The sequence below is a fragment of the Chrysemys picta genome, chromosome 7 (assembly GCF_011386835.1).
Source record: "Chrysemys picta bellii isolate R12L10 chromosome 7, ASM1138683v2, whole genome shotgun sequence".
NCBI lineage: Eukaryota > Metazoa > Chordata > Testudines > Emydidae > Chrysemys > Chrysemys picta.
The window spans coordinates 14,119,239-14,146,760 of record NC_088797.1 but is presented as its reverse complement, the minus strand read 5'-3'; the positions used below and the strand labels follow the sequence as shown (position 1 = coordinate 14,146,760).

Genomic DNA, 27,522 nt, shown 5'->3' with positions numbered 1-27,522 from the left:
GCTGTAAAAAAGCCACTTCTGTGAGGGGAATAGCTACCAGCCCTGGGAGCACAGCTCCAGTGCTGTAGCACTGTCTACACTGCCACTTTACAGCGCTGAAACGTGCACTGCTCAGGTGGGTGTTTTTTCATTGTGTATATTCCCAGTACAGAGTTAATTCGGGAGTTGGCCTTAATTTCCCTCCTATCAACACACAAAACCCTCCTATCCAGATTTTACAGGGACTTAAACCTGGGCTAGCTGGTATGGCTGGAGGTGTGGGTTAGAATTCCAGTTCCACTTTCACCCAGGCTGGTAATCCACCCACTCTGCAATATGGACACAGGCTCATTCATTTGAGTGCTGATAGTTCTCCATTACCTTCCCACAATTCCCCTTTTGTGCCCAGGACAGACATGTTCTCTCACAATTCACTGGGAAGGAATTAAAGAGTAGGTCATCTTACTTCAGCTCAACGAACATGGGATAGGCCTCTGAAGTCCTAGCCACACACATGCACGAGTGCAGCACCAGTGAGGTATGTCTCCACTGTGATAAAATCCTGATGGCACCAAGTGTCAGAGCCCAGGTCAGTAGACTTGGCTCAGGCTGTGGAGCTAAAAATAGCATGTTTGAGCTTGGTCTGGAGTCTAGGTTCTGAGACCCCCACGAGGCGGGAGGGTTAAGCCTGAACCCCAGCATCTACACTGCAAATTTTATAGCCCTGCAGTCTAAGTCAACTGTCCCAGGCCAGCTGTGGCTGTGCAACAGGTCTTTTATTGCAATGTAGACATACCCAGTAACTAGGGTAGGGCTTTGCAGTGTGGCTGCTCACACTTGGGTTGGGACAACATAAGTGCTCAGACCAGGTGCCAATCTGTGCTGTGAAGATATTCCCTTTGTGGTGCAAGTAACTCACCTGCCAAGAGCTGAAATGATAGCAGCATGTACAGCAGTACTATCTCCAGTCAGCTCTGTCCCATTCCTGAGCTCGCTCCCCAGCCGCCTTCCCCTGAATGACTCTAGCTGAACCACACTTCAGGGGGTGCCATGCACATTCCAAATCATTTTGTGATGCCGTGTTCAAAATAGGATGCAGAATGTTCCATCTTTTCTCCTTGGTAAGGACGAGGAAGTGCCTAGGTCCCCTGAGAAATCTCTTTCTTAGGCACCCTCTTTCTCCCTCATTCCCTATGATTCCTTGGCCACACACCTCAGGCATAAAGTTATAGCCCAGCGATTCTCAAATTGGGAGTCGGGACCCCTCAAGGGGTCACGAGGTCAAAACATGGCGGGTCGCGAGCTGTCAACTTCCACCCCAAGCCCCGCTTTGTCTCCAGCATTTATAATGGTGTTAAATATATTTAAAAGGGTGTTTAATTTATTGGGGGGGGGGTCGCACTCAGAGGCTTGTGATGTGAAAGGGGTCGGCAGTAAAAAAGTTTGAGACCCACTGTTATAGCCTGTACAACAGTGAAAAGACTTCAGTGTGTTTTCAGCATTCCAAGTCTTCCCTTTTGTGACTTGTAATTTTCATCATCATGTCACTAAATAATCAGCTAAGCGCAAATATGTGCTTTAACATTTATCTTCTGAGGCGGTAGCCGTTTTAGCCAGGGAATGTCTACCAACTACAATCCTGCATGCTAGTCATGGAAGACTTTGAAGGAGCTATCTGTGGGGTATAATTAAGTGCTCAAGGGGGAGAGACATAAATGGGAATAAATTAGTAGCAGAAATTTACTTTAGACAATTTGATCAGAAGGAATGTGGGATAACAAGAGCTTGACAGGAACCAAAAAGGCTTTTGAAAAGGGCAAAGTGATGGTAATGGAAGAGTTCAGCCAACCAGATGAACTGAGACAGTGGTCATAAAATAAAAGGCTCAGTAGCTTAGTGGGGATAGTACAGGACTGCCTCTTCCTTAAGCAGCACATAACAGAGTGAAACAGAAACAGGCCGTTCTCATCTTGACCCGAACCAACACAGATGAAAGTGGTGCAGATGTAATGCTAGCTGAGCATCTAATCAATAGAGATTACCCTAATTGTTGCGCTGGTTTGAAACCAGTGTCATTTCACTTAAATCATACCGGCATGTGATGGAATGGACAATTAAGTCATGTATATTAAGGATATAGTTTTGTCACGGAGATCACAGGATCATGTCTGTCCTGGGCACAAAAGGGGAATTGTGGGAAGGTAGTGGAAGACTATCAGCACTCAAATGAGTGACCCTGTGTCCATATTGCAGAGTAGGTGATTACCAGCCTGGGTGAAAGTGCAACATTGAGCCTCAGCATCAAAGTTGGGTGTAAGGATCTTGATATGGTTCCATAGGGGGTTATGGGATTTTAATCTAATTTTTGGCAGGTTCTGCAGGTCATAGTGCTGTGGGATTCTCATATTTGCATTGACATGATTAAGAAAGTGAAATAGAGCTTTTTTCTGAGCAGACACTACAGATTTTCATTTTGGTGATCAAACACTGTAAACTGAGACTCTGATAAACTGAACCGAAGCTTTTGAGTTACTTCTCACTGTGTTTCTGTGGGGACTGACCTGTTTAGCCTTACTTTGTTTTATTTATGTTTATGTATAACTGTGAAGATAATGTATGTGGATTATAAAGTAGCCTCATTATAATGCAGAAATTGTTGTTCTTATGTTTCTTTAGTGTTATAAGATTTTATGAAGTTAGTAGTTGAGAATTAAGTTAATTCCTTTTACAATTGGTTTGGGGAGGTTGAGCCTGTGCAAGCCATGCTGAAAATCTTCAGCAACTGAATTCTGGGTCTCCATGTGCTTTCCGAGGGGAGATGGGTTTTTGAAAGCACTGGAGAAGGGAAGTGAAGTAAACTCTAGCCCACCCACCCATACAGGCCACATGGGCTTTTACAAAGCAGAAGCCCTGTCTGCTGACCCTCAATGGAGTCCAGCTACAAGGAACCTATTGTGCATGTCCCAAACTACACCCAATTTCAGGAACTTCTGGGTGTGGCGTGCTAATTTTGCATTTGCCAAGCACCAATGACCCAGTCATTCCTAAACCCCCACCTCTTCCCCATAGAGATCTTAAAGAGATCTTTCTCTGTTAGGTACATGGGTTACAGCTGCACTATCCCAGGACCACCTTAGAGAACAGATTATGACACAGAGTCACATTCCCTCCCCCTTTCCCTGGGAAAAGAATAAGTTATTGCATTCTTTTTCACTGAGCAGCACTTCACTACTCGCTGTGTGCTTGGTCAGCTGTTCTGGCCAGTCATTAGGGTGAGTCGAGTCTCCTCCCTCATTGCTCTGGCCTCAGGCATTTACTAGAAGGTGAGTAGCCCCCCAGCTCGCCTCCCTGTGCAGGAGTCAATCTGAGCAGGAGTTTGGGCAGGCGAGTTGAGTGTATGTGACAATAGAGCCCATGGGAATCAAATCATTGTTAATCATGGTAGAGTGAAGAAAACAACTGATTTTTTCATAAACCTGCTTTACTGTTTCCACAGATATCACTTATGGAGCAGACTATTTCCACCAATTCCAACACCCCAAAACAGTATAAAAAATCTGTTTTTAAATAAGAGCTATCAGGTAAAAGAAATGTGTTACATTATTTGCACAGAAGAGACAATTAACAGTCTTTGGCTGCTGCCTCTTCCTAGACATATGCTAAGCCTGTATTTCTTTTGTATTGTCCTCCTGGAGAGCAACTAACATGGCTCTGATTAAGAACTCCCTTCCTGCTGTTTATAACTTCCCATGTAAATATTACTTGTGAGTCACATTTTCAGACTAGTGCATGCAGAAATGCGTGCACGTAATTTGTGTGTGCAATGAACGCAATAACTCAGACAATCCTAACTGCAAGTGCAAAAGACGAGCTAGAAACCGAATTAGCCATTTGCACCTGCAGTTAGTGAAGTTGCGTGTGCAATTATGGCAACTGTGGCCAGACTCTCAAACTGGTTTAAATGAGCAAGGATCTGTTGACTTTAGTGAAGACTTTAGATCTAGCCCTGTTTGTGCATTGTATATTTTTGTGAAATCCTAAAGGGTTGCCTTCTATATTACATAGCTCTACTAAAAATAAGCCACAAAGCCACAAAGTTCAAGGTATAAGGCCAAATCCTGGTAAAAGGACCAAACCTGGGTAGGAGACTTTGCTTGAAGAAATATCTGTAGCTAGACTAGGGCTGGCTACAGTTGTGTATTTGTGTGTGTGTGTGTGAGCAGTGGATGTGGCCTGCTACTACCTTCTAATGTGAGGCATGATACGTCCTGCCATGCCTGCAGCTTGCCCACTGGGGAGCCCAGGGGAAGCCATATACATTCCTTCAGGGTTTGAGAGAAATAGCCAGATTTTCAAGGGTGACCACATAAATGTGCACCCAAATCACACATTTGCTCAGGCAAACTGGCATGTAGGTGCATAGCGAGCTACCCATTGGAAGGCCAGAGTGCCAGCTTGCCTAGTCAGCTATAGGATTTGCACTTATGATTTAGAATTCACGTTTGGAAGCTGTGCCCACAAAGTGTTCCAAAGTGAGCCCAGATTGCTACAGATGCTGCCATAGCTTCGATGGGGAAAGGAGCTGTCTCCTAAACCATGAAGTGGAGTTCGAGTCCAGAGGTATTTAATGGCAGATTTGTATAGGATAGTACAAGTGGTGTAACTAGGACTAATCTGATGAAATGAAGAAAGGGAAAACCAAGAAAGATTTATCTGGAAACATTTGCTGACAGCAAGATGTATGTGGTGGAGGAATGGTGGGAAGTGCTGGAAAAGTCCATCACAGAGGAAACTTGAAACCTGAATGGACAAAGCACTAAAGAATATATTCTAGGAAACATTCTAGGGCGGAAGGATGATCCAGTGGTTATAGTACTAGCTGGGAACCCTAGGTTCAATTGCCTGCTCTGCCACTGACTTCTTGGGCAAGTCAAATGGAGCACTGCAATCGGAGGTATGAGTGAAGTATGTTACATGCCTGAGTAGCTTTAATCTAGCCAGCTTGGGTACGAATGGCAGTGAACCCATGGCAGCACGGACTGCAGCATGAGCTGTTGGTACCCAAGCTAGCTAGAGTAAAGCTAGTTCAGGTATGTCTACTCCAGCTGCAACCACACCCCTGATTGCAATGTACGTACCCTTAGTCTCTCTGTTTCAGTTCCCCGTCTGTAAAATAGGGATAATGGCCTCTCAAGGATGCTGTGAGAATAAGTACATTAAAGATTGTGAGCACTCAGATATTACAGTAATGGGGGATATGGAGATACCATAGATAGATAGCCATGTGTTGGCACGGACGCAAACACCATCTAAGTTCTGTCTTCTGACCTGATTTACTTTGTGAAAACTGATGAGAAATCCTTTGGACTTAATATTAAGCAGTTTTTATGCTTTCTTATGTTTGCTATTCCTGAAACAATATAATTGCCTTACAGATAAGATGTAACTTCTCCTTGGCTTTTCATGGAGAATTCTGTAGAGTAACTTGCTTCTAATTTCCCCCCGCCCTCTGAAAAGTTTTCCTTTGTTATTCCACAGTCTGATCAAGGAAACAGGCTTAAGAGATTATTGTATAAGCTTTCAGTTTGTTTTTAATTAAAGTAAAGTCAACTGTGGAAAATAACGTGATTGGGTATGACAAACTGATTTTAGAGTAAGAGAAATAGCAAATATTAACATAGCAGCTAAGCAATCTTTAGAAAAAGTGAACTGAGACAAAGAGCATTTTACATTACTGAGAGCAGCATTGGGTTTTACTTAGCAATCTTTTTATTTAAAGTAAATTTAATGCAGGTGAACGAAACCAGATTGATAGCCCTAGAGGCAGAAGGCCTGTGTTTAGCAATAGAATCAGGGCCGGCTCTAGGATTTTGCCGCCCAAAGCAAAAACAATTTTGGCCGCCCCCCCCTCTTTAATTACCCCACCCCCGGCCCCGCCTCAACTCCGCCCCTTCCCCAAATCCCCAGCCCTGCCTCCTCCCCCCAGGCTCTCAAGCCTAGGAGGGAGGGAGCGAGGGAGGTCGAGACGCGGCGCCCGCGCCGCGGCCACTCGGAGTCTCCCTGGGAGGGAGGGGGAGATTCCGAGCGGCCGTTTCGCGTGCTGCTGCTCCCCCTCCATCCCAGGCTTGAGAGCCTGGGAGGGAGGGGGAGAAGCGGCGCCCGCACCGCGCGAAACGGCTGCTCGGGATCTCCCCCTCCCTCCCAGACTTGAGAGCCCTTTTGAGGTTTGAAAGCCTGGGAGGGAGGGGGAGACTCCGAGTGGCCGCGGCACGGGCGCCGCATCTCCCCCTCCCTCCCAGGCTCTCAAACCTCAAAAGGGCTCCCAAGCCTGGGCGGGAGGGGACGCAGCGGCGCGCGAAACGGCCGCTCGGGATCTCCCCCTCCCTCCCAGGTTTGAGAGCCTGGGAGGGAGGGGGAGACTCCGAGCTGCCGCGGCACGCGAAACAGCTGATTCACGCGCCGCTGCTCCCCCCTCCCTCCCAGGCTTGAGAGCCTGGGAGGGAGGGCAAGTAGCGGCGCGCGAATCAGCTGTTTCGCGCCCCGTGGCAGCAGCAGCGGAGGTGAGCTAGGGCGGCCGGGGCACATTTTTAGGGGCGGCATTCTGGCGCCGGCCATGCCGCCCCTAAAAATGTGCCGCCCCAAGCACCAGCTTGTTTTGCTGGTGCCTAGAGCCGGCCCTGAATAGAATACAATACAACATGAGCAGCCAGCAGTGCAAATTTCCCCCCACCGCACGGGAATGCCTTAGTTTGTTCTGATGGGACCACTTCTGTGCCAGATCAATTTTGGTGTCTCCGCTGAGATTGCCAGCATCATGGTGTTGCCTGTCAGTTCTTAAATATTTAATGTTAACTCAGAAAAGGGCCTGTGTAAAAATGGCAATTCACAATTTCCATATTTATTATGTTTCAGTGACTCCAAGGCAACTTTGTTCAACTTACAAGTAAACAGATATTGTGTCTCTCTGCCAGCCCTACAAACTTAGCTTCGGATCATGAAAGTCCAACTGTGTTCTTTCTGGTTCATGTATCAAGGTTCTGCAAGCCACATTCTACCCATAATTACACCTGTGAAAGCCCATTTGGGGTTCAGAGGTCAAAATTTGGCACCACCATTCTTATTTAAGAATTTTCTATATGATGGATAGCCCTCTCAGTCTCTCCTAATACTATTCATAGTACTTTTCCTCCATAGATCTCAATGCATTTTACTAAGGAGGGAAAATATCATTGTCACTTTACAAAAGGGTGAACATCTGGTCCCACTGAAGTTATGGCAAAATCCCCACTGAAGTCAGTGAGACCAGGATTTTACAGGACTTGTCCAAGGTTATGGCAGGCCAGTGGCCAAGCCAGGAATAGAACCCCAAGTCTCTTGCATGCTGGTAGGGTGCACCACACTGCTCCTCTCGGAGCTAACAGGCCAGAGTAAAAAAAGAAGTCAAGCATTGATTTTGCAATGAAAATAATTAGATATAAGAAGATATATAATAGATATAATTAGACACCAAATACACCTCGGGCAGATCTGTGGAGTAAGATAGTGCCACTTTCCCCACAGTCAGTGCTTCAGTATTTTTCTTCTGCCAGTTAAGGCAATATTATACAAAGCTGGATTTGTGACCTTTGTCAGTAGATCTCACACTGCCATGACAAAAGTGACAAGCGTCAGCAAAATGGCCACAACCAGCAACTGGGTTAATTGTAATATAAACTTTTACACAATTTATCCCCTGCTGAGACATACTTCGCACCCTGCAAAATTTCAGACTGCTTGGATAAGTTAATGGGTGCGTTGCTTCTGGAATACACCAGTTTCAGAGGTTAAATCTCAAGCAAAAATATATATTTTTCAATTGTGTGTTTTTAATCATTGTGAACTTTGAACTGTAGCTCAAACGCATTTTTCACCTACCGTTTGATAGCTAAAAGCAGTGTTTATGTTTCAGAGAGCACGTACCTTTACCAGTGAAACGGAAACAGAAATTGGAAGTTGCTTTGAAGATCTTGGAAGTTATGTTGAAGACCTGTCTTCGGATGTCCTTGAAGATTCTTGTAATTCTTGTAATCTGTAATCCATTCATGAGCTTGAAATTAACGGGAGTGTTACTGCAAGTGACAACATCTTAGATTGGATGAACCTTCAGATCATACCATCATCAGTGCTTCAAAGACAGAAAAATGTGTTGCTTCCAAGAGGTGAAGTTGCTTAATTCCAAGCTAACACATACAAATGTCACTTTTTAAGAAAAAAGTGAGTACATTCTATGACACTCTGTACCTCGGGGGGGACACCCTACACCCCCATGTTCATCTTTATAAAATGATTGTGTGGTATCCAATGCAAAGTTTGTCATGTTGGGTGTCTTCGGAAGGCTCATGATGCACTGAGCATGGCTGTTATAGTGATGTTACAGTACGGTTATAGATTATAATTTCATGTATATAGTGACGAGGTGGAAATGTATCCTCATGGCTTAAAGCAAGCCCTGGCAAAAACTCTCCAAGAACCGAGAGGCAGTTCAAACCTCATCAGGGCATGGATGGGACAAACCCAGCCCAGCCTCACAGGAACAATGGACATTGGCTTAGGCAGCAACAAAAGAATCTGTTAGACCCTTGAGGGAATCACCCCTTCCTTTGGGCAGTTTGGGACTGCAATGTGGTAATGCTCACCTGACTCTGAAGGGGGGGGGGGCAAAGCCAAGAGGAAAGAAAGGACATGATAAAAGGGAGAGACATTTTGCCATGCTCTCTCTCTCTTCCACCTACACTTACAGACACCACCACCACCAAGCGACTGAAGCGCTGATCAAGGGGAGAGCCTGACTGAAAAGCCAGCCTGTGGTGAGAAGCATCTAAGTTTTTAAGGACATTGAAAGTGTTAAGATCAGCTTAGAATGTGTTTTGCTTTTATTTCATTTGACCAAATCTGACTTGTTTTGCTTTGACTTATAATCACTTAAATCTACCTTTATAGTTAATAAATCTGTTTGTTCTACCTGAAGCAGTGTGTTTGGTTTGAAGCGTGTCAGAGACTCCCCTTGGGATAACAATGTCTTTGTTAAATTGACAAACTTATATAAGCTTGCAGTATCCATTGGACATAACTGGACACTGCAAGATGGAGGTTCCTAGGGTTGTTTCTGGGACCGGAGTTATTGGCTAGTGTCATTCGCTTGCAAGTAGCTGGGAGCAGCTGACATGCCAGAGGCTGTGCATGAACAGCCCAGGGGTTGGGGTTCTCACAGCAGAGCAGGGTAAGGCTGGCTCCCAGAGTTAAGGATTGGAGTGACCTAGCAGATCACTGGTCCAGACAACACCAGAGGGCAACGTCACACATTCTGTAAGCATCTCTTATCAAAGCATGACAGCCAAAGACCTCTTCTGCTTGGCAGCTAAGAGATAGAACCCCAATAACCTCAGTGAAGCTACCTCTACTTACATCGGAGCTGAATTTGGCCAAGTGGAACCACCCCTATAAGAGTGGGCTGAAGAACTGGTCTCCTATTGCTTGTTTTGTTCTCCGATAAGTGGAATATTTTTGTTCCTAGAACCGTATGTTCTGAGGAAGTGGTTAGGGGACTATCACACTTATATAAATCACATTTGAGTCTTTGCTCTTTGTGAGCGCAGGAGGGACACAGCCAGAAAGACTCAAAAATCAAAACACAGTGAAATAACTTTTTCAAGAGATGGTGGCTCTGTGTTTCGTTATGCAAGTCCCTTGCCCTCCACTCCCTTTTTAAACTCACCTTTTCCCATACAAACAACCCCCCATGATATAAAATGGAACTCAATTATGATACATCCTTTGTCGTCTTAGCTGCTCTAATAGCTGGAACTATGAACTACATCCTCCCTCCATCCTTCCCTTTTTTAATATTAATTCCCTCAGCATCCTATGTTTGTTGAACTCATCTTAGGTTGTAAGCTTTTTAGTTTGCAAGACCTATGTCTTAATATCTGTAAAGTGTAATTTATATCAATGGAAGTATAAGCAAATACTAACAACTTACCTAATTAGGCAAACTGTACTCGATTTAATTTAAAATGTGGATTTTCTTCCCTTTTTTTTTTTTTTTGGTAATTAGAACTGCTTTAATGGTGTGTGAAATTTGATGTGCAGAACTCTGTTTCATAGTATTTAACCAGAGGTCAAACATCAGGGCCTGATTCTCCATTACCTTGTGCAGTTAGTTACCATAGTGCAAAACGGGTGTAAAACTTTGTATTTGCATTCTTTTTGCACTGCTGTAATTGACTAAACAGGTGCAGGATAATGACAGCTCAGGCTCATCTGGTCTTCTTAAATGACAAGAGTTTGTAAACTGTGAGGTCATGAGAGCCTGATTTTTAAGAGGTTAGTTACCTTCTGCAGCATCCAAAATAGGCTGCTTAATTTGCACATGCAATTGATAACTGCACACGCAAATTAGCTTTTTGCATGCACAACTAATCACACTTATAAGTGATTGTGTGCATTCAGATAATTCTTTGCTTGTGCAATCAATGCAACCTTGGATTTTATGCATCAGGATAATAGCTTTGTGCTCTGCAATGGTATCACTGTGCCAAATTCAAACACGGATGAATTCATACTGAAAAGCATTCAGGGCAACATCTATAAAGTTCAACAGAAAACCAGGAAAAGTCACACATTCATATGTAAAGAGGAAGCCAACAGATTCTTGGTAGCTGCCCTTTCAAACATTGTGAAATGGTTAGCCTATCAGCGTAAAGCCCATCTGTACTACGTGCCGTCTACAGACAGTGCTGAGCACATTATCAGCACTTAACTAATAAATCGTCATCATTACTTTGAAAATGCTGCTTGTGCAGATGAAACAAATTCTTGGCCTACGTGCCGAAGTCAGTGGGAGTGGCAGGCACCCAGCACCTCTCTGGAGCATGTCCTGTGCCCTCTCATGGCTTCTCGAGCATTTTCTTCACAACATCTGTGCTTGAGTGCCTGATATTTTCAGCAATGAACTGTTGTGCTAGGAATGCCTCTAACCTGAGGACTGGCCATTTGCCCAAACCAAAAACTGAGTGGGAGAGCATCTTCACCAGGGGAGCCCTGCTTGCTCCCCCAGCCTTCTCACTGTTCTCCTGGGTCCAGCTCTGCAGAGTGGAGACATCAGTGGGTGAGCACCACTGCTGTTCCCCTGCTTTCATCCCTCAGCTTTGGCTCTCCTGCTTACAACCAGCCAGCACTTTCCTCCGATGCCCCTCCTGCCTTCAGCGTAGGGTGACCAGTTGTCCCAATAAAATCGGGACTGTCCCGATTTTGAGAAGTTTGTCCCGTGTCCCAACCAAAGTATGGTTGGGACGCCATTTGTCCCGATATTTTGTTTCGGGCGTTTTTTTTCTTTTTTCTTTTACACTCACCTGTCCGGGTCTTCGCAGCAATTTGGCGGTGGGTCCTTCGGTCGCTGACGGTTTTCGGCGGTGGGTGCTTCTGTCTTTGGCCGTAAGGTTTATTACCCGCTGCCGAAATGCCGGACGGGTGAGTGTAACAATTAAAAAGGCACCCCCCCTGTGGTGGTCCCGATATTTTCCACTTAGCATCTGGTCACCCTACTTCAGCCCCCTTCAGCTATGGCTCTCTGGCTTGGGGAGGTCAGCTGGCAAACCCAACCTGTGACTCTCCGCGCCTTCAACCTTGCCTCAGGAAACACTTGGCAGCTCTCACCTGCCCTTCCTGACTGACCTGCCTTTTCCTGACTAACTCTGGCAACCTCGACTCACCGTCTTTCTTCCTCTTAGATTCTCCCTGATCCTTTATAGCCCCAGGTGTTGCACTGCCCTCTTAACTAGCAGCCTGGGGCACCTCGTCTGGCACAGGGAAGCTGGACCTATTTCACTTACGACAGCCAGCCACCCTGTGAAAGAAAACCCTCAGAGAAATATTATTGCTCTTGTCTGGGATTTCTGAATGAGCCAAAGGGAGTTAGGCTCCCAACTCCCCATTAATTTCAGCTCCCTTAGGATCCTTGAGAATTCCAGCCTTAATCAATACAGTTTTCTGGTATTGCCTACATTGTACGCTACACATTTCAGCTCTCAGTTGCACCAGTCCAACCCCAATGAAGCAGAGTTTAAGCCAGTGTTTGTTCTTTTAGTTTAATCTTGTTGCCTCCCTTGCAATCTGTATGCTTGCCTTGTGTAATCCACAGAGCACACTATAAAATAAACCTGTAACTTTGTCTTGAAAGGGAACTTGTTTTGCTGATGCTCATGAGGTGTGGCAACTTGTGCAGAGTTTCTTCTAATACTATCAGGAAGTTAGTGTCCGGTGCTGTTGTTAAATAGGTGTCTGGTAAGGCAACTCCCATCTTTTCATATGCTGTGTATTTAGACCTCTCTACTGTATTTTCCACTCCATGCATCTGATGAAGTGGGTTTTAGCCCACGAAAGCTTACGTCCAAATAAATTGGTTAGTTTCTAAGGTGCCACAAGGACGCCTCGTTTTTTTTAACTTTAATTAGCCAGTTCCCAAACTGGTGTAAATTGGTATGACTCCTTTGAATTTTTGTGCCTAAAAATCTCCCTTCGGGTGATTTTAATGGATCAGAGGAGCCAAGATATAACAGCCTAAAAACAGTGTGTTAGATCAACAGAAGCTTAAAATGAGAACACAGGAGAATACATTTGCTATTGATGTATTTTATTTGTTTTATGCCATCAAATATCCTAATATATAAGAATGCTAAATCTAGTTCTCTCTCATTTATTAAGCCCTTTTTAACAGAAGGCTACCACAGGAATTATGCAGTATATTTAAATATTTTTTGCGTTGTATTACTATAGGTTCAGTGATTAGAAACTGCCTGGAATGCTCAGAATTTACCAGCCAAGCTAGTGATGTGATCAAACATAAAAGACTGGTATATTAGGCTGGTGTACTTGGACAAATATTTGTGTTTCTGATTAATGTCTCAAATAAAAACGAACGACAATCTTTCAAGTTTTAGTGTTATTGACAAGAGCCAGATGGATGGTGCATGAGGAAATTACACAAACATTTGCAAAGATTTGATGAAAACATGCAAGAATGTGTACAGATTGTCATAAAGCCAGAAACAATGCTCCAGATTCTTAGTACTTCTAGAAATGTCTCACTTGCTCAAGAAGGGCCAGATTGCGAAAACCTTACTCACAACACTAGTTGTGGTGTAAGGTATTATACAGTGTGAGTAAGGGTAGCATAATCGATCCCATAGAATATAAATGCTGTGTGGGGACCACAGCCATTGCCTTGCTCTTGGAAAAATGCATTTAAATAAAATATAACATGAAAGATATATATCCAGCAACAAACTGTTAGGATATGGCACCTAGATTTGTTCATTCTGCCCATAGGTGAGCAATACTGCATCTCCATGTATCTATGCTGGTACGTGCTCTTCTGAAATCCAGGTACCCCATCTCCAGAGAGGAGTTGTCTTGTCTAAACCACAAAATTTCCAATAAGATTCTAGAAATAAAGTCTAATCAGGCAAGTTTGTAAATATAATTGAAAGAGACAGTGTGGTCCGTGAATAAGGCACTGGACTGAGAATCAAGATGCCTAGGTTTTATTCCTAGCTGTGTGACTGTGGGCATGTCACTTTGCCGCTCTGTGCCTCAGTTTCCCCCTCTGTAAAAAGGGCATCATGACCTCACATCCCTTTGTAAAATGCTTTGAGAATTGCAGATGAACAGCAGTAGGGAAGAGCTAAATATTATTACATCGTTAAAGATATTCAAGATGTAAATTTCCCTTTGAAGACAAAATGTTTGTGTGTATCAGATAATAGAAAACAAGTATTTTTCAAGGCAATCACTATTTTCCCCTCCTTACAGCACCTCTTACTGCCAACAGCACAGATTTATACTGGGTTTATTCTTTTAATGGGATGAGATCCTAACCTGATATAAATCAACATAGAATCATTAACTTTACCAGCTGAAGATCTAGCCCATTGTATTTGCTGTTGTTGACATCACAGTACTGCCTATCTTATGCAGATGTATATTGGGAAGCTTTGCTTGTGGCTTAAAGGGACTAGCCATTTATTTAAAAAGAACAAAAAAACAACTCTCTAGTAACTCATTCCTTCCTGTCATTTAGCAATTTGAGCCACAGAACAGTAATTTGAGTCACTGAAAAATTTCTAATACACTCATAACATTCATGGTTAATTGCACTATTATCATTTAGTGATTACTGCCTCTTTACCGTGTAATATGGCAGAGATGATGGGCCAAATTTACCGCTGGTGTGGTGGTTGCAACTGTGCTGAAGCAAATATTGAGCCTGTTTATACCAGTGTTTTTAGCTCTGAATTACAAATAGGTTCAGTACATTTCTGCTAGACACCCAAGTGAATACTTCACACAAATTTTGTCTTCAATTCGGATACACAAACCCAATACATTCATCATATACATCAACACAAAAATATCTGAGATAACATCAGCTGGAGAGTCAGCACGGGGAATGCCTACCACTAAATTCTGAACTTGACTGAATATTGCAAATTTAGAATTGAATTATGCTACTGGGCCATTTGATTTTTAAGCTCCCTTGATCATAAAGTGGAGCCTGGCTCCTTTGAAAAGGTACAGCGTCATTGGAGTGCTATAATCATATCGTCTTCACACACTGATGTGCCTGAAATTCAATGTTAGAAATGTAATACTGCGGGATATTCAGACCCCACACCATTCTGCTGGAAATATGTGATGGGGGGAAGCTTGTGCAGATCGATTTCTCCTTGCTTGCTTGTTCACTGAGCACTGGGAAGTTGGAGTCTGTAAGAAGAGCTATGTTGGACTGAGTGGTAAGCTAGCTAGTATCAGACTGGGAAGATCTGCCTGGAAATCTTGCACCTTTGCTTGCATAGCCTGTTGCTCTGCCTGGACCTCTTGCTTGGTCCGTTCAATCCACTTTAAATCCACATAAGGGCTGCAATTAACTCCCCTCCACACCCTTTTGAGGAGTGTCTGTTTACTGTTAAATTTAACACACAGCATCCAGTGAGAACACATATCTAGATCCAGAGATCACGTTCCCAAGCAGAACACTGAGTTTATGAAACCGCAGTATGGGCCATATAAATGCCAACTCATGACTTTAATGCCATTTTCAATTTACCATTACCCTAAATCCAGCAGCACTGACAAACTGAGGATAATACCAATATCAAAGAAACTGCTAGCCTCTCTAGTATTGAATCAAAGAGAACCCTTGCAGTATAAATGAGGATATATACATTCTTGACACCCTGCGCATCAAATTCAGGGATAGTCCATTTTTTTTTTGTCAAGGTCCAAATTTCTTGGTTAAGGTCCAGACTCCAGGAAAAAAATAATAATAATAAGTAAATAAAAAGATTTTGGGGTCTGTTCAAAAGCGGATTTGGCCCGCAGTCCACCTATTAACTACCCGGATGTACATTGTAAAACACAAAGGCTTGGTCTACACTAAACCCCCAAATCGAACTAAGGTACGCAACTTCAGCTACGTGAATAACGTAGCTGAAGTTCGAAGTACCTTAGTTCGAACTTACCTCGGTCCACACGCGGCAGGCAGGCTCCCCCGTCGACTCCGCGGTACTCCTCTCGCCGAGCTGGAGTACCGCAGTCGACGGCGAGCACTTCCTGGTTCGACTTATCGTGTCCAGACAAGACGCGATAAGTCGAACCCAGAACTTCGATTGCCAGCCGCCGAATTAGCGGCTGGGTGTAGACATACCCAAAGCAACAGCCTTTCAGGTGAAGGTTCATTGGAATTGTGTGTAACTTAGAATTGGATGAACATTTAGAAGAACATTTCAGCAGTAACAGTAAGAGTCAGCAGGAATCTTGATAAAGCTTATCCTTACGTACAGAATTAATATTCCCACAGGCACCAGAAGCACTCATCCTCTGGACTGTATTTGCGCTATCTGCAAATGTTATCAGCAAACTGGGCACCTGTACTGCAGTTCCTTCCTACCTGCTGAACTTTTGTAGCTTGTGTCCTTCCTCCTTAACTGTCAGAAGTGTTAAATGGGTTGGTGAAGATAAACATTTCATCTGTTTCTTTTTTCCATATCTAATGAGATGCTAACTGAGATTCTCCATCAGTAAAGGCTCCATGATATTAGTTTACATAAGCTTTGAAAGGTCACAGAGCTACACAAGAGTTTGGAATCATCCAAAATTCATCAGATACTCTTTTTTTTTTTATAGTGTTGGAAGCAGAATAAGCCTAGAGACTTCTCTGCCTCCCCTTAGTTCTGTGTTGGACTGCTTCCCACTTTTAAGTCAGTGGCAATCTGAGATAACCAGTGCTGAAGTTTGTCTCAAATTATAAACAGGTATTTAGGAAAAATGCTCCTGAAAGACCAGTATCTTTACAAATGACAGAATATTTATTACCAATACCTTTAAAAAAAGATTACATCTGCTAGATCACCGATAAATATCATTTACACCGGGGCGAAAACTACATAGGCTTTTTTTTTTGTTTCATTTTCTTGTTTTTGTGGGTTTTTTTGTTTTTGTGTTTACATAGAAGTAACCATATCAAACTAAGAAAGGAACACAGCTTGAAATATTGACAATATTTCTCTGGTTAACACCCCTGACTTTTACACAAGTGGAATCCCAATTATGAGTTACTGAATAAATATATTGAGAAGGTTTAAAAGTTAACTTGTAGTATTTTGTAAGCAAAAAAGACAAGTTACAGGCAAATTTAAGCTATCAGGAAAAAAAATAAAGCACTGCAGCGCATTTAAACTTGAAAATTTTTATAGAAAATTCCATTGCCTTTTTACCAGCATTGATCCATCTGAGTGGACTTACAAAATGATCCCATAGTAACAAACAGTCCTTTTCTCAAGAAGAGTTATTTTTCTGTTGATATTGTCATTTTCCAATATGAGTCTATTAAAACTTCATATTTGTATGAAGAGTTTGTAAAGAAACAAAGACTTCCTAGCACAGAACTATTGAGGGACCATACACACAAAGATACTTTGCAAATTAATATGAAAAATGTACTTCAGAGAGTTATTCACTAGAAACATGATACATCTGTCAGATTCAGTTTATGACCGACACTCAAAAGAGATTATATAAGAAAACATAATTTTGTGATTAAATTATGAAGATTTATGAATTACATTTAAAATGTACACTGAAAAGAAATACATATTCAGACAGTGGAACCCAGAATTAGTTTTAAATCTTAAAGACATGCATATTGTGATTATAATTTCCTTGATGTAAATCCAGAGTAAAATAATTGATTTAAACTGGCATTACTTTGGATTACACCAAGGTAACTAAGCTCAGAATCTGGTCCTTCTTTTGCTGCAGTAACTTTTGGTCTACGTTACTATAGGAAGAGATTACGACTATGTAATATCAACTTTAATGTTCAATTTAATGTTAATTATGATCAAGACAAAGCTACTTAAATACAATAAAATGAAAGCTTAATATATGATGTTAAAGTATTGGCTAGGAACAAAAATCTGTATACTTATTTTTGAAGACTGTAGCTGTTCTTGAAGGTTATCTCAGGTTTATCTTGTACACTCATCTGATCCAAAATGAAAAAATATCTTAAGCACTTGATTTTACTTAGGAACCATCATAACTGTCATTTAAATACAGCTGCCTTGAGTTACAAACCAAGTCCTAAACAGTTCTCCCAATGTGTACCCTTGCAAAACTGTACAATCAATTTGTAACCAATTTACTGAGAACAACTTTGAACTCTCAGTTTTAAAGGAAAAAATTCCAAACAATATTTTTTATGATAGTGTTATCTGTAGCATTTTATAGCAGAGGAAAAATTAATATCTACATCATATGTTAACTTTAAAAAATTCTATAAAACACTAAATATATAATAAAAAATATGCATATAAGGACATATGTAAACTGCTTTGGTAACATCATATTACAGATGTTTTCAGTGCATTGCAGAGTTTCCAAGGAAACTTCAAACAAAGCTATATTTGCTTTGAGGAAGTACTGTATAATGCCATTCCTAAAGAAGCATAAAACATTTTTTTTCCAGTAGTAAGATGTACTTGAACAACAATATTACTTAGTACTGGGTGTCTTCAAAACAACTAGCTAAATGTTGCTTATATTATAAACAGGAAGTCCTTTATGTAATTTTTGTCATAAACTTGATCTAGCTGTGAGGGATATCATTATTGTGCTGATGGCTGACAACGTACACGCATTTGAAGTAGAAGTACCAGATCCTCTCGCATATGCATCTGAGAAAAGGAGAGAGAAAAGAAACAGTAAGGAGAGCAGGATTCAGCCCACAGCCATTAAATCCTGTCATGATGAGTCCAAAATGCATTCGACAGCAAAATGGGTAACAAACCACAAATGGGTAACAAACAAACAAGGAGGTGGTCACCTCCGAAGGTCCAGAGTTCAAAGTAAGTTTGGCTACAGACCCAAGAGTTCAGATGTTCCTGCAAAGTTTAGCCAAACTGTACATTTGCAAATTGGAATCTTACTACACCAGCCTTCTGATGGGATATCATAAGTACAGGCACAGGGTTGGTCAAACTCCCAAAGAAATCAATCCACTTTAGCCAAGCATATTGAATGCCCAAAATTTGTAAATCTCACAGTCCCAGTCTGAGGAACACAGGGGGAAGAGGGGATGGAATTTCTCTTTCTTGGACCTAATCAACCTCTTCTCCCCTTCTAGATTCTGTTTATTTAGTGGGACCTACTACTTTCATTAGCCATTCTGCATTATGGTTTGTACTTGTATTTCCCCAGTCATTTGTATTCAAGGGTACATTCAAAATTCTATGGCTTTAGGGAATATCTCTCTTTAGAATTGAACAAAGTTCAAGCTACCAAACACCATACCAACATGGCATGATGAACCAGATCCTCATGTAGCTAGCTGATTTATACCAGCTTGGAATCTGGTCTGATATATTTTGTGACTCCATTTTAGATCACAGAAAAATAGCATGTGTGTTACTGGCTTTTGAGCTTATGATTTTCTGTGACTGACGCTTAGATTCCTGACTTGTTTGTATAAGCAACAGGGCTGGCTCCAGGCACCAGCTTACCAAGCAGGTGCTTGGGGTGGCCACTTCGGAGAGGGGTGGCACGTTCAGCTGTTCGGCGGCAATTCGGGATGGTCCCTCACTCCTGCTCGGAGCGAAGGACCTCCCGCTGAATTGCCACCGCAGATCGCGAGCTTGGCTTTTTTTTTTTTTTTTTTTTTTGGCTGCTTGGAGTGGCCAAAACCCTGGAGCCAGCCCTGATAAGCAAGGTACATATCTACATAGATAAGATCAGAATCATAGCCTATTACCTTTGACACTGCTGTAACTCTACTGACTGCAGTGGAGTTACTCTGTAAGTAAGGGCAAAACCAGGCCCTTACAATGGATTAGTGTGAATATAGCATCCAGAACGCTGAGAAATATGAAAGATTCCCAGTAAAACCACCAATCTGGATTTAAATCCAAACCTAGTCAAACACTGCAAGCAAAAGTGACACAGTCCTAAAAATTCCCTTCAGAACATCCATAAACACCCTCCCCTCTGGCAAATTTATGCCAGGGTCAGGCTTGAAGAACCTGCAAAAACAGTCAGCCTAGCATCACCTCCCTAAACTTTCAGCTCTGTCTTGCCCTATCAGCTCTGATCCTGCTTGGAGACTTTCAGCCATCTCAGGTGGACTGGAGCTTTCCCCCTGACTTTCCCATGGTATGTGTCAAATCCTGCCATCCTATTTCAGTGGGAGTTTTGACTGAGTTATGATGGCAGGATTTGGCCCGTGGCCATAAACTCCCCCACCCACCTGAGTAAATCAGTTTGCCAGCTGTAGCATCACTCATGGAAATCACTTGGGAAGGTGGAACACAGACATTTTATAAGACCAGTGCATTGTAATAACTACTCCTTTCTCTATTGAAAATGAAAATATCAACTTCTACATGGAGATAAAACCTCATTTCCCTAAATAAGTATATATGCACACAACATAGAGTGAAGTACTGATATAACACGACAGTATAAATTAATAAGTTGTTGCACTTCATACTGGACACTTTCTGATCACAAATTGCAATGAAACAACTCTACCCCGATATAACACGACCCGATATAACACGAATTCGGATATAACGCAGTAAAGCAGTGCTCCGAGGGGGCAAGGCTGTGGACTCAGGCGGATCAAAGCAAGTTCGATATAATGCGGTTTCACCTATAACGCGGTAAGATTTTTTGGCTCCCGAGGACAGCGTTATATCGGTGTAGAGGTGTATTGAAGAGACTATCAAGACCTGTAATAACAAATGAAAAAAACCCTGAGAGTGTCAGTCTAGAAACTCTCAGTGAAATATAACCCTTTTTACTATGCTGTTGCGTATCATTTATTCTTGAGTAGGGGCCAAACCTAAACCTTGGGTTTGAATGCCAACAAATTCTGGGAAAGTTCAGGTTTGAATATGAGTGCTGTCGCTCAGTCTTGTCTCCGGTTTATTGTTTCTCAGCATACCTATCTGCGTACATGCGGAATTGAGCAAATTTGAAGCCTGTCATCGTTATGATTGAACGCTCCAGTTTGCTTGCACAAAACCTTTCTTTGGGGCTGCAGCTGATATTCTGCATATGCAAAGTGAGCCACGGTGCCCCCAACAGCTCAATTTTAGTGTGCAAAAAACACAAGCACAATGACAACATTCTTACTTGATATCTTTGGAATTCGGATTTGTTCGCTGCTGCTACCATCGCCTCCGTCACTAAATGGCTTTATTTCTATGATGTAATCTTCATCAAAAGGCAAAGAAAGCTCGACAGATGTTTTATTCGTTTCGATTACAGATGTACTACTCTGTCTGTTCCATCTGTATAAAACCTGTAAAACATTGGAGTGGAGAAAGGGTGGGGGTGGGTGGGGGAGAGAAAAGAGAACTGATCATCTCCATAACAACCTGAAGATTTACTATTGATCTTTTCCTTCGTAGAGCACAGAATTGTCTCTATTATCATCAGAAGCACAGCAGATTTCACAGATGTGTTGATCTGAACCCGATGGGTGCTTTAGGAAGCCACGTTTGTGAATTCTTCACTTTGTGCTGATGTGAAGCCACTGGGCACTGAGGGCTAACTATGGAGGGAGCTTGCAGAACGCGGCTCTTGTTGGAATTCAGATGTGTAGCCCTATCATAAAGCCACATGACACTCAGCAGAGGCCCTTGTAACTGGCAGAGCACCTCTGCCTCTCAGCTTGATTAAACTTCATTTTCCCATCAGCTGGAGCAATTTCAGAAGCTCTCCAGCACAGCCAGTTTTAGCCAGGCAGGTGTGCTTCAAAAGGGCAATCTAATTTATGGGTCAGCCATCAGAAATCGTTCTGAACAGGTGCTGCTGCTGGGCTCTTTATTCACTAGGTTGTTGGGAGAAGCGGGTAAGCGCACTTCTACTGGAAAATAAAAAACAAAAGCCATTCTGCTGTGGCGAGTGATCAGATGAGCCTGGCATAAATCACCCTTCCATTCAAAGAGCTAACCAGGCACATATAAACTTTATTCAGAATCACTGAGTTCCTCGGCAAATACTTCCCTCACCCTCCTCTAAAGTAGCATTAGATCACCTTAATTTATACTTGTTAAATGCAAGGAGCTGAATATGATTTTCCTTAAATTAGCAAGATCCCTAAGCCTCCTTTCTCAATTCTGAACACCAGAGACATCCAATTCAGTATCACCTTAGTCCTTACTAAGGATCAAACTAAAATAAATCCTGTGGCTTATTTAGAGATGTCATAACATCTTATTATAGTGCTTCAGAAAACTGGACTGGCGTATATGATGTAGTGTCACAAGCAGCTTCACTGAATAAATTGCTTCTTTGATTTACCTTCTTTCTTTTCCTAAGATCTGGAAATTCAACTTATTTAGAATATAAACCCTGCCACAAAATAGCATATTTCCAGAAAAAAAGAAGTGGTTTTGCTCTCTGCATATAAATGCAATAATGTGGCTGTACAACTGTAACACAAAAGAAAAAGAGGAGCTACAAAAAAGACACACTACTAGATGAGACGGCTTTGGAAAGGTCACGAGGGCCTCTCTTCCACCATTTCAGGCTGACTTTTGGTTGAATTTTGAACTCAAAAACGTGACCTGAAGCTTGGCCAAAACTGCTGAGATTTGCCAGCATTTGGATGGAAACAAGTTTTAACCATACAAAAACATGGTCTAGATTTGGTCAAATATCAGCACAGACATGCACGAAACTTGGCCTAGGTTCATGAATGTAAATGAATCTGGCTTGAGTTTCATGTTCCTAACAAAACCTGAAACTTCGTAAAATTTTCCGTGGTTTCAGGTTCCATTGCAAAAGGTTTGCAGAGCTTGAAACTCAATGTAACTTGCTGGCAAAATTGCCATCACTGTTTTCCTCAGGCCAAAGTAAGGTCTTGTGTAGCATGGCATAGTTCTAGGACTGAATTCTACCCAAGATTTTTCTCCTTATAATTTATACCCTACCAAGATTGCTACTAACTGGGACTTCACACCCTCCTTCCTTCTGCTTTATGAACAAAGCTGAACCATCAAACAAGGACTCTGCATAGGGCCGGGCCCCGAGCCGCCAAGCCGTGCTGCTCACCCCTCAGCCTGCGCTGTTGATCCCCCCCGAGCCCCTCACCCGCCTCCTGGCTCGCGTGGGGTCACCCTGAGCTGCCTGCCCATGCAGGGCCAGCCTGCACTGCTCGCTCCCCTCAGCCCGTGCTGCTCACCCGCCTTGGCCCCTGCCACTCACCTGAGCCATTCCCCCCCTCCCTGCCCGTGTGGGGCTGGCCTGGCCGGAGCCGCTCACCCGAGACATCCAGGGATGTTCCTCCATGCCCCGCTAGGGGTCGCACCCCTCTTTTTTGGCTCCTTTGCTCTTGCCAACTGATGATCAGGACAGGGCTTAAAAAAGGGACTGTTCTGGCCAAACCAGGCCGTATGTTCACCCTCCTCTTGAGTTTTATTCCAAACTCTAAACTCAGCTTCATGGATTCATGGACAGGTTCACTTTAACCAAAACTCAATGTGAAAATCCCAGGGGAGTTGAATCATCAAAGGCCTACTGTCAAGAGACAGTTAATACAGATAAATAACCAGTCCTATGTGCCCATGCTAAGAAGTTACCCACTTTGTATCCTTTCACTTCTGATTCATTATCCAGTGCTTTAACTTGATCCCAGTTCAGTATAATCTTGGAGTCAGATGAATTCCATATGATGTTTCCAGGAGGTTGACTCGGTGCTATATTAAAATATACAAAGTATTATATGGTTAAGTAGCAATGTTTTCTAGCTTAATCCATCTAAATACTTATATGGCTTCCATCACCATAGTAGCTGAACATCCACAGAATCCTACTGCTCTGGTAAGTTAATGAGCTGTTGCACCGAGGTCTGTGTTCTAGGTCAGAGCAGGTCTTAGGCCTGGTCTACACTGGGAGGGGGTTACGTGAATAACTTAGCTGAAGTCGACGTACTTAGATCGACTTACTGCGGTGTCTTCACTACAGTGAGTCGACTGCTGCCACTCCCCCGTCTACACTGCCTGCACCTCTCGCTGAGCTGGAGTACAGGAGTCGACGGGAGAGCTCTCAGGGATCGATTTATTGTGTCTAGACTAGACGCGATAAATCGATCGCCGCTGGATCAATAGCTGCCCGCCGATCTGGCCGGTAGTGAAGACATACCCTTACACAACACAGTGGTATAAATGAAAAGGGACTCTGTTGCTTACTTGACGTGAGTATGACTAGAAGAGATAGCTACCTTGAATGATGATATGAATGTTTAACTTTTCTGCACAGTAATGATTTCAGAAGCATTTAAAAAAACCCAACCCACCACAACAACCCCACAAAGCTCTTGCAGGAAGAACATAGCTACAGAAAAAAAAAAAAACTCACAGCATCTTCAAATTAGAGAGAGACCTGGAAAATGCCAGCAAGGAAAGTGCTTGTTGGGATCCCAATGTTAGATCATGATCTATCACAATGAATACTCACGTGGCTTTTTGGTAGTGACATTGACTGTAGCACTGGAGGGTCCTGTCCCTGCGGTGTTGTATGCCTTGACGGCTAAATGATATAATGCATTGCCTTTCAGATTAGTGATTTTTGTCGATGTTCGATTACCAATAGTCCTGATTTTTCTAGCATTTTCTTCCTTATCTTCATGTCTCCAACATCTAACCTGAAAAAACAGAATATGTACATTTACCTACTTAACTCAGTGTAATTGAGCCTATCCGTGTCTTAATTCTCCATAGATATGGTACTGCAGTAAATGAAATCCTGAGATTAATAATGTAAAATTTATCTCTATGGATAACATGCCCTTAACTACTGTCAAATGGAAAAGGGCCATTGACCATCCTGGAAGTGAGAATCGTATTAAGACAATGTTCCAGCTCCACTCTGTAAATCTTGCCATTCTCTCCATCTTAGAGAAGATCACAACTGGAAATGTTCATAAACCCAGAGGTCAATGCTTCTGACCTTCAGTGGACTCTGAGATGGAGAAAATGAAACAATTTATAGATCTCAATTTTCCACTGAACAGCACTTACTGCGGGTTACTATGGTCTCCACAAGGCCCTAGAGAAGGCAGATTCCTCCCCCCTCCCCCAACAGACTGCTACCCATTGTCACCATGGATTACATATATATCTTCCTTTGTACCTTAAAAAGAGACATTCCAGTGTACAATGGGGAAAAACAGTGAGCAAGCAGATGCATGTGTAAGAAGCAGTGTTTAGGTGACCTTCAATTATATATTGCTATGATCAGTATTAAGTCTGCTCCAGCCTGATATCACATTTTATTCTCATACCTCATAACCCTGTATCCTTCCTTTACTCTGATTCTCACGTGGAGAGGCCCAATAAACTTCAATGTCCGAAGCAGAAAGGCTTTTGGCAAAGACGCTGGTTGGAGCTCTGGTGGGTTCTATATGTATAGTTTGGGGGGGGAAAAAAAGGTCTTAGTGTAGGTTCTATGCTTAACTTTGCTACAAACTTCCGGGTTTACTCCTCTCACTAGAAGAGAGTGGGGTTGGGTAGCCAAAAAGAATGTTTCAAATTCAAAATGGTGACCTGTCAGGGCTAGGCAGGATTTCATTATGCCAATGTGTAATAATTAATCAGATGTCATTGGGGGCACTTAAACCAGGACACTATGTATTGGTATTAGGACAAGAGAAACATTTTCTAATCAGTAGACATTAATTCTCAGTTAAATCTCAGTTGAATTCTTTCAAGATTACATATTACGTTCCCATTAATATCAAAAGATTTCACTGTGATTCATGTTATTTTAATGACGATCAAAAGAATTAGTTGTGACTCACCATTTATAATAAATCAGAGCAAGGATTAGATATCAACGATGTGTCCACGTGGGATACTAAACCCTTTCAAAAACAGTTAGCAGCATGCCTCATGCATCGGATTTCAAGACAATGCAAAGGAAGAAAGTGCAGTGCGCAGCCTACTGTACCTTCTTCTGCAGAATATACAACGGTCACAGGGCTAAAAGAACCTTCCCCTTTATTGTTGTACACGCCCACTTTAACTTCATAGGGCGTGAATGGCGGCAAGCTCTCATTTCGAAACACGTATCTGGAGGCATCAGAAGAAGCTACTACAGTCTGCATCCAGCTCACTGTGCCCAAGGGTCGGAATGCCACCACGTAACCGAAGCCACCTCCGTTCTGTAATTCTTCAGGCACCGTCTATAAGGAGGGCAGATCATATACAGAATAATCAACAGGGTCAGGTATTGCTTGGATTTATTTCTCCTTCTCGCAGGCTTTCCATTCTCAGTTTGCTCCCTTTAAGAAACCCCCTCATAAATGGCACCATTCAAAACAGGAAACAACAGTGGTTCTACAGTAGGAGCAGCTAATAATTAGGCCAGAGCATCTAATTGCCAAATATCTGCAAGGCAGCTCCTCAAATTCATATAGAAATTCCTGTATAAAACATTCTGAGCCACATCATACCTGCAGACACAACTGTCTACCCAGAGCCGGTGCAAGGATATTTTGCGCCCTAGGCAAAACTTCCACCTTGCACACACACCACCCCCCCGCCATTGGTTCATCGAGGGGCAAATCCCAACGAGCCTTTATAGACCCCAGGGGCCAGCCGTGCCCAGGGGCTGCTCCCCAGACCAGGTTCCCCTCCCTGCCCCCTGAACTGCCCTGGAGGATGCACAGCTCCCCCGCGAGCCCTCCCCTCCTCACCCCACCCCAGCGGCCCCCGTCGCAAGTCCACTCACTAGCTTTGCTGGGCTTGGGTCGCTGCAGCAGCTCGGCAGGGAGGAGCTGCCTTCTGAGGGCTCCTGCAGCAGATGCCTGGGGGCAGAGACCCCGTGCATCCCTCTGGCTCCCCCCTCACTGTGCTCGGGCTCTGCGGCTCCCAGGAGTGTGAGCCGCCACCGCCCCTCCCCCTCCCGGAGCAGTCTCACGGCCCCGCGCCCCGGCGGCATGCCCGGGAGCCGCAGAGCCCGAGCGTGGCGCGAGGGCAGCTGGGGGGCGCACAGGGGCCTCTGCCCGCATGCATCTGCTGCAGTCTGCAGGGCCCCCCGGGGGGGCGCTAGGCCACAGCCTGGCCAGGAGGGGTGGGGGGCGCGGCTGCGCCCTGCTAGCGGCGCCACCGCCTTTGCAGGGCTCCTGCCCCCCTGCGCTGCGCCACGCCAGCTCCTCCATGGCTGGGGCTCACCGCCCCCTGCAAGTTTAATGCAGTATTATTAAACTGGTGCCCCTATGCCCGACGGCAGCCTGAGCTTGCAGCCCGGCGGGGGCGGGGGCGGAGGGACAAGGCAGAAAGAATAACAAGACGCCCAGCCCGCCTCACGGTGGCGGAGAGTCACAGTTCCCTGCAGAGACCCCTGTACCCTCTCCCTCATGCAGAATGGACATGCAGAAGGTACCTAATTAAAAGCACTAAACTAGGGAATAAAAAATATCAGTCACAGGCTTTTTGATATGCCTTGGAGTTTGTCAGACATTTATTTGCAAAAACTTTGTAGTAAGGGTGAGTCAGCTGTCTTGCTGAATACACCATTAAATATTATGGAATCCATGATGCAGCTCTTCTCTGTTTTACATTTTCTTAATCAGTATTTCTAAGCTGATTTGATATTTTAAATGTACTCTTAAGCCTTCATAAAGTAATCATTCCAGATTACTACATTAACTCACTGAAACAGACATTATTTTAAATTAATCAGTTACAGAGGTTTAGTGTGTTCATAACAATGTTAATTGCTTTTAGAAAAGGGGAACATTAATTTACTGTGTGAGATCTCCATAACAATACACATGTTTATGAAATTTCACCAACTTTAAAAAATATGTTTCCAAAGATTTTAGGCATAACGAAGGATTTTATATCTTACTAAGGTACTGATTTTGCTTAAAACTAGTTCATCAGGTAGTCAGAAGTAAAGAAAGGGAAACTCTTTGTCCAGCTATCTGGAAGCAAAGGG

At 43.3% G+C, this 27,522-nt stretch overlaps 2 protein-coding genes across 29 annotated transcripts in view; one reads left to right on the top strand and one right to left on the bottom strand.

The window, feature by feature from the left end:
* The window catches only part of IL5RA (interleukin 5 receptor subunit alpha), a 40,517-nt gene extending 31,532 nt beyond the window's left edge, over nt 1-8,985 (top strand). For 3 of the 5 annotated variants that reach the window (XM_065550824.1, XM_065550823.1, XM_065550826.1), the window contains 2 exons: nt 3,476-3,560; nt 7,928-8,077. In XM_065550824.1, coding sequence (XP_065406896.1) covers nt 3,476-3,560; nt 7,928-8,053 — 211 coding nt within the window. In that variant the 3' untranslated portion in view covers nt 8,054-8,077. Of the gene's footprint in view, nt 1-3,475; nt 3,561-7,927 lie in introns of all 5 variants that reach the window. The other 2 variants (XM_042849910.2, XM_005288528.5) reach the window with 1 other exon arrangement.
* A 7,374-nt stretch (nt 8,986-16,359) lies between these two features.
* CNTN4 (contactin 4) overlaps nt 16,360-27,522 on the bottom strand; it is a 657,650-nt gene continuing 646,487 nt past the window's right edge. For 12 of the 24 annotated variants that reach the window (XM_065550819.1, XM_065550814.1, XM_042849913.2 and 9 more), the window contains 7 exons: nt 25,528-25,762; nt 24,863-24,978; nt 24,037-24,223; nt 23,164-23,276; nt 20,707-20,875; nt 18,210-18,251; nt 16,360-17,560 (listed from right to left, as the gene is read on the bottom strand). In XM_065550819.1, the coding sequence (XP_065406891.1) occupies nt 17,544-17,560; nt 18,210-18,251; nt 20,707-20,875; nt 23,164-23,276; nt 24,037-24,223; nt 24,863-24,978; nt 25,528-25,762 (879 nt within the window). In that variant the 3' untranslated portion in view covers nt 16,360-17,543. Of the gene's footprint in view, nt 17,561-18,018; nt 18,252-20,706; nt 20,876-23,163; nt 23,277-24,036; nt 24,224-24,862; nt 24,979-25,527; nt 25,763-27,522 lie in introns of those variants that run through there. The other 12 variants (XM_042849912.2, XM_008168071.4, XM_008168074.4 and 9 more) reach the window with 1 other exon arrangement.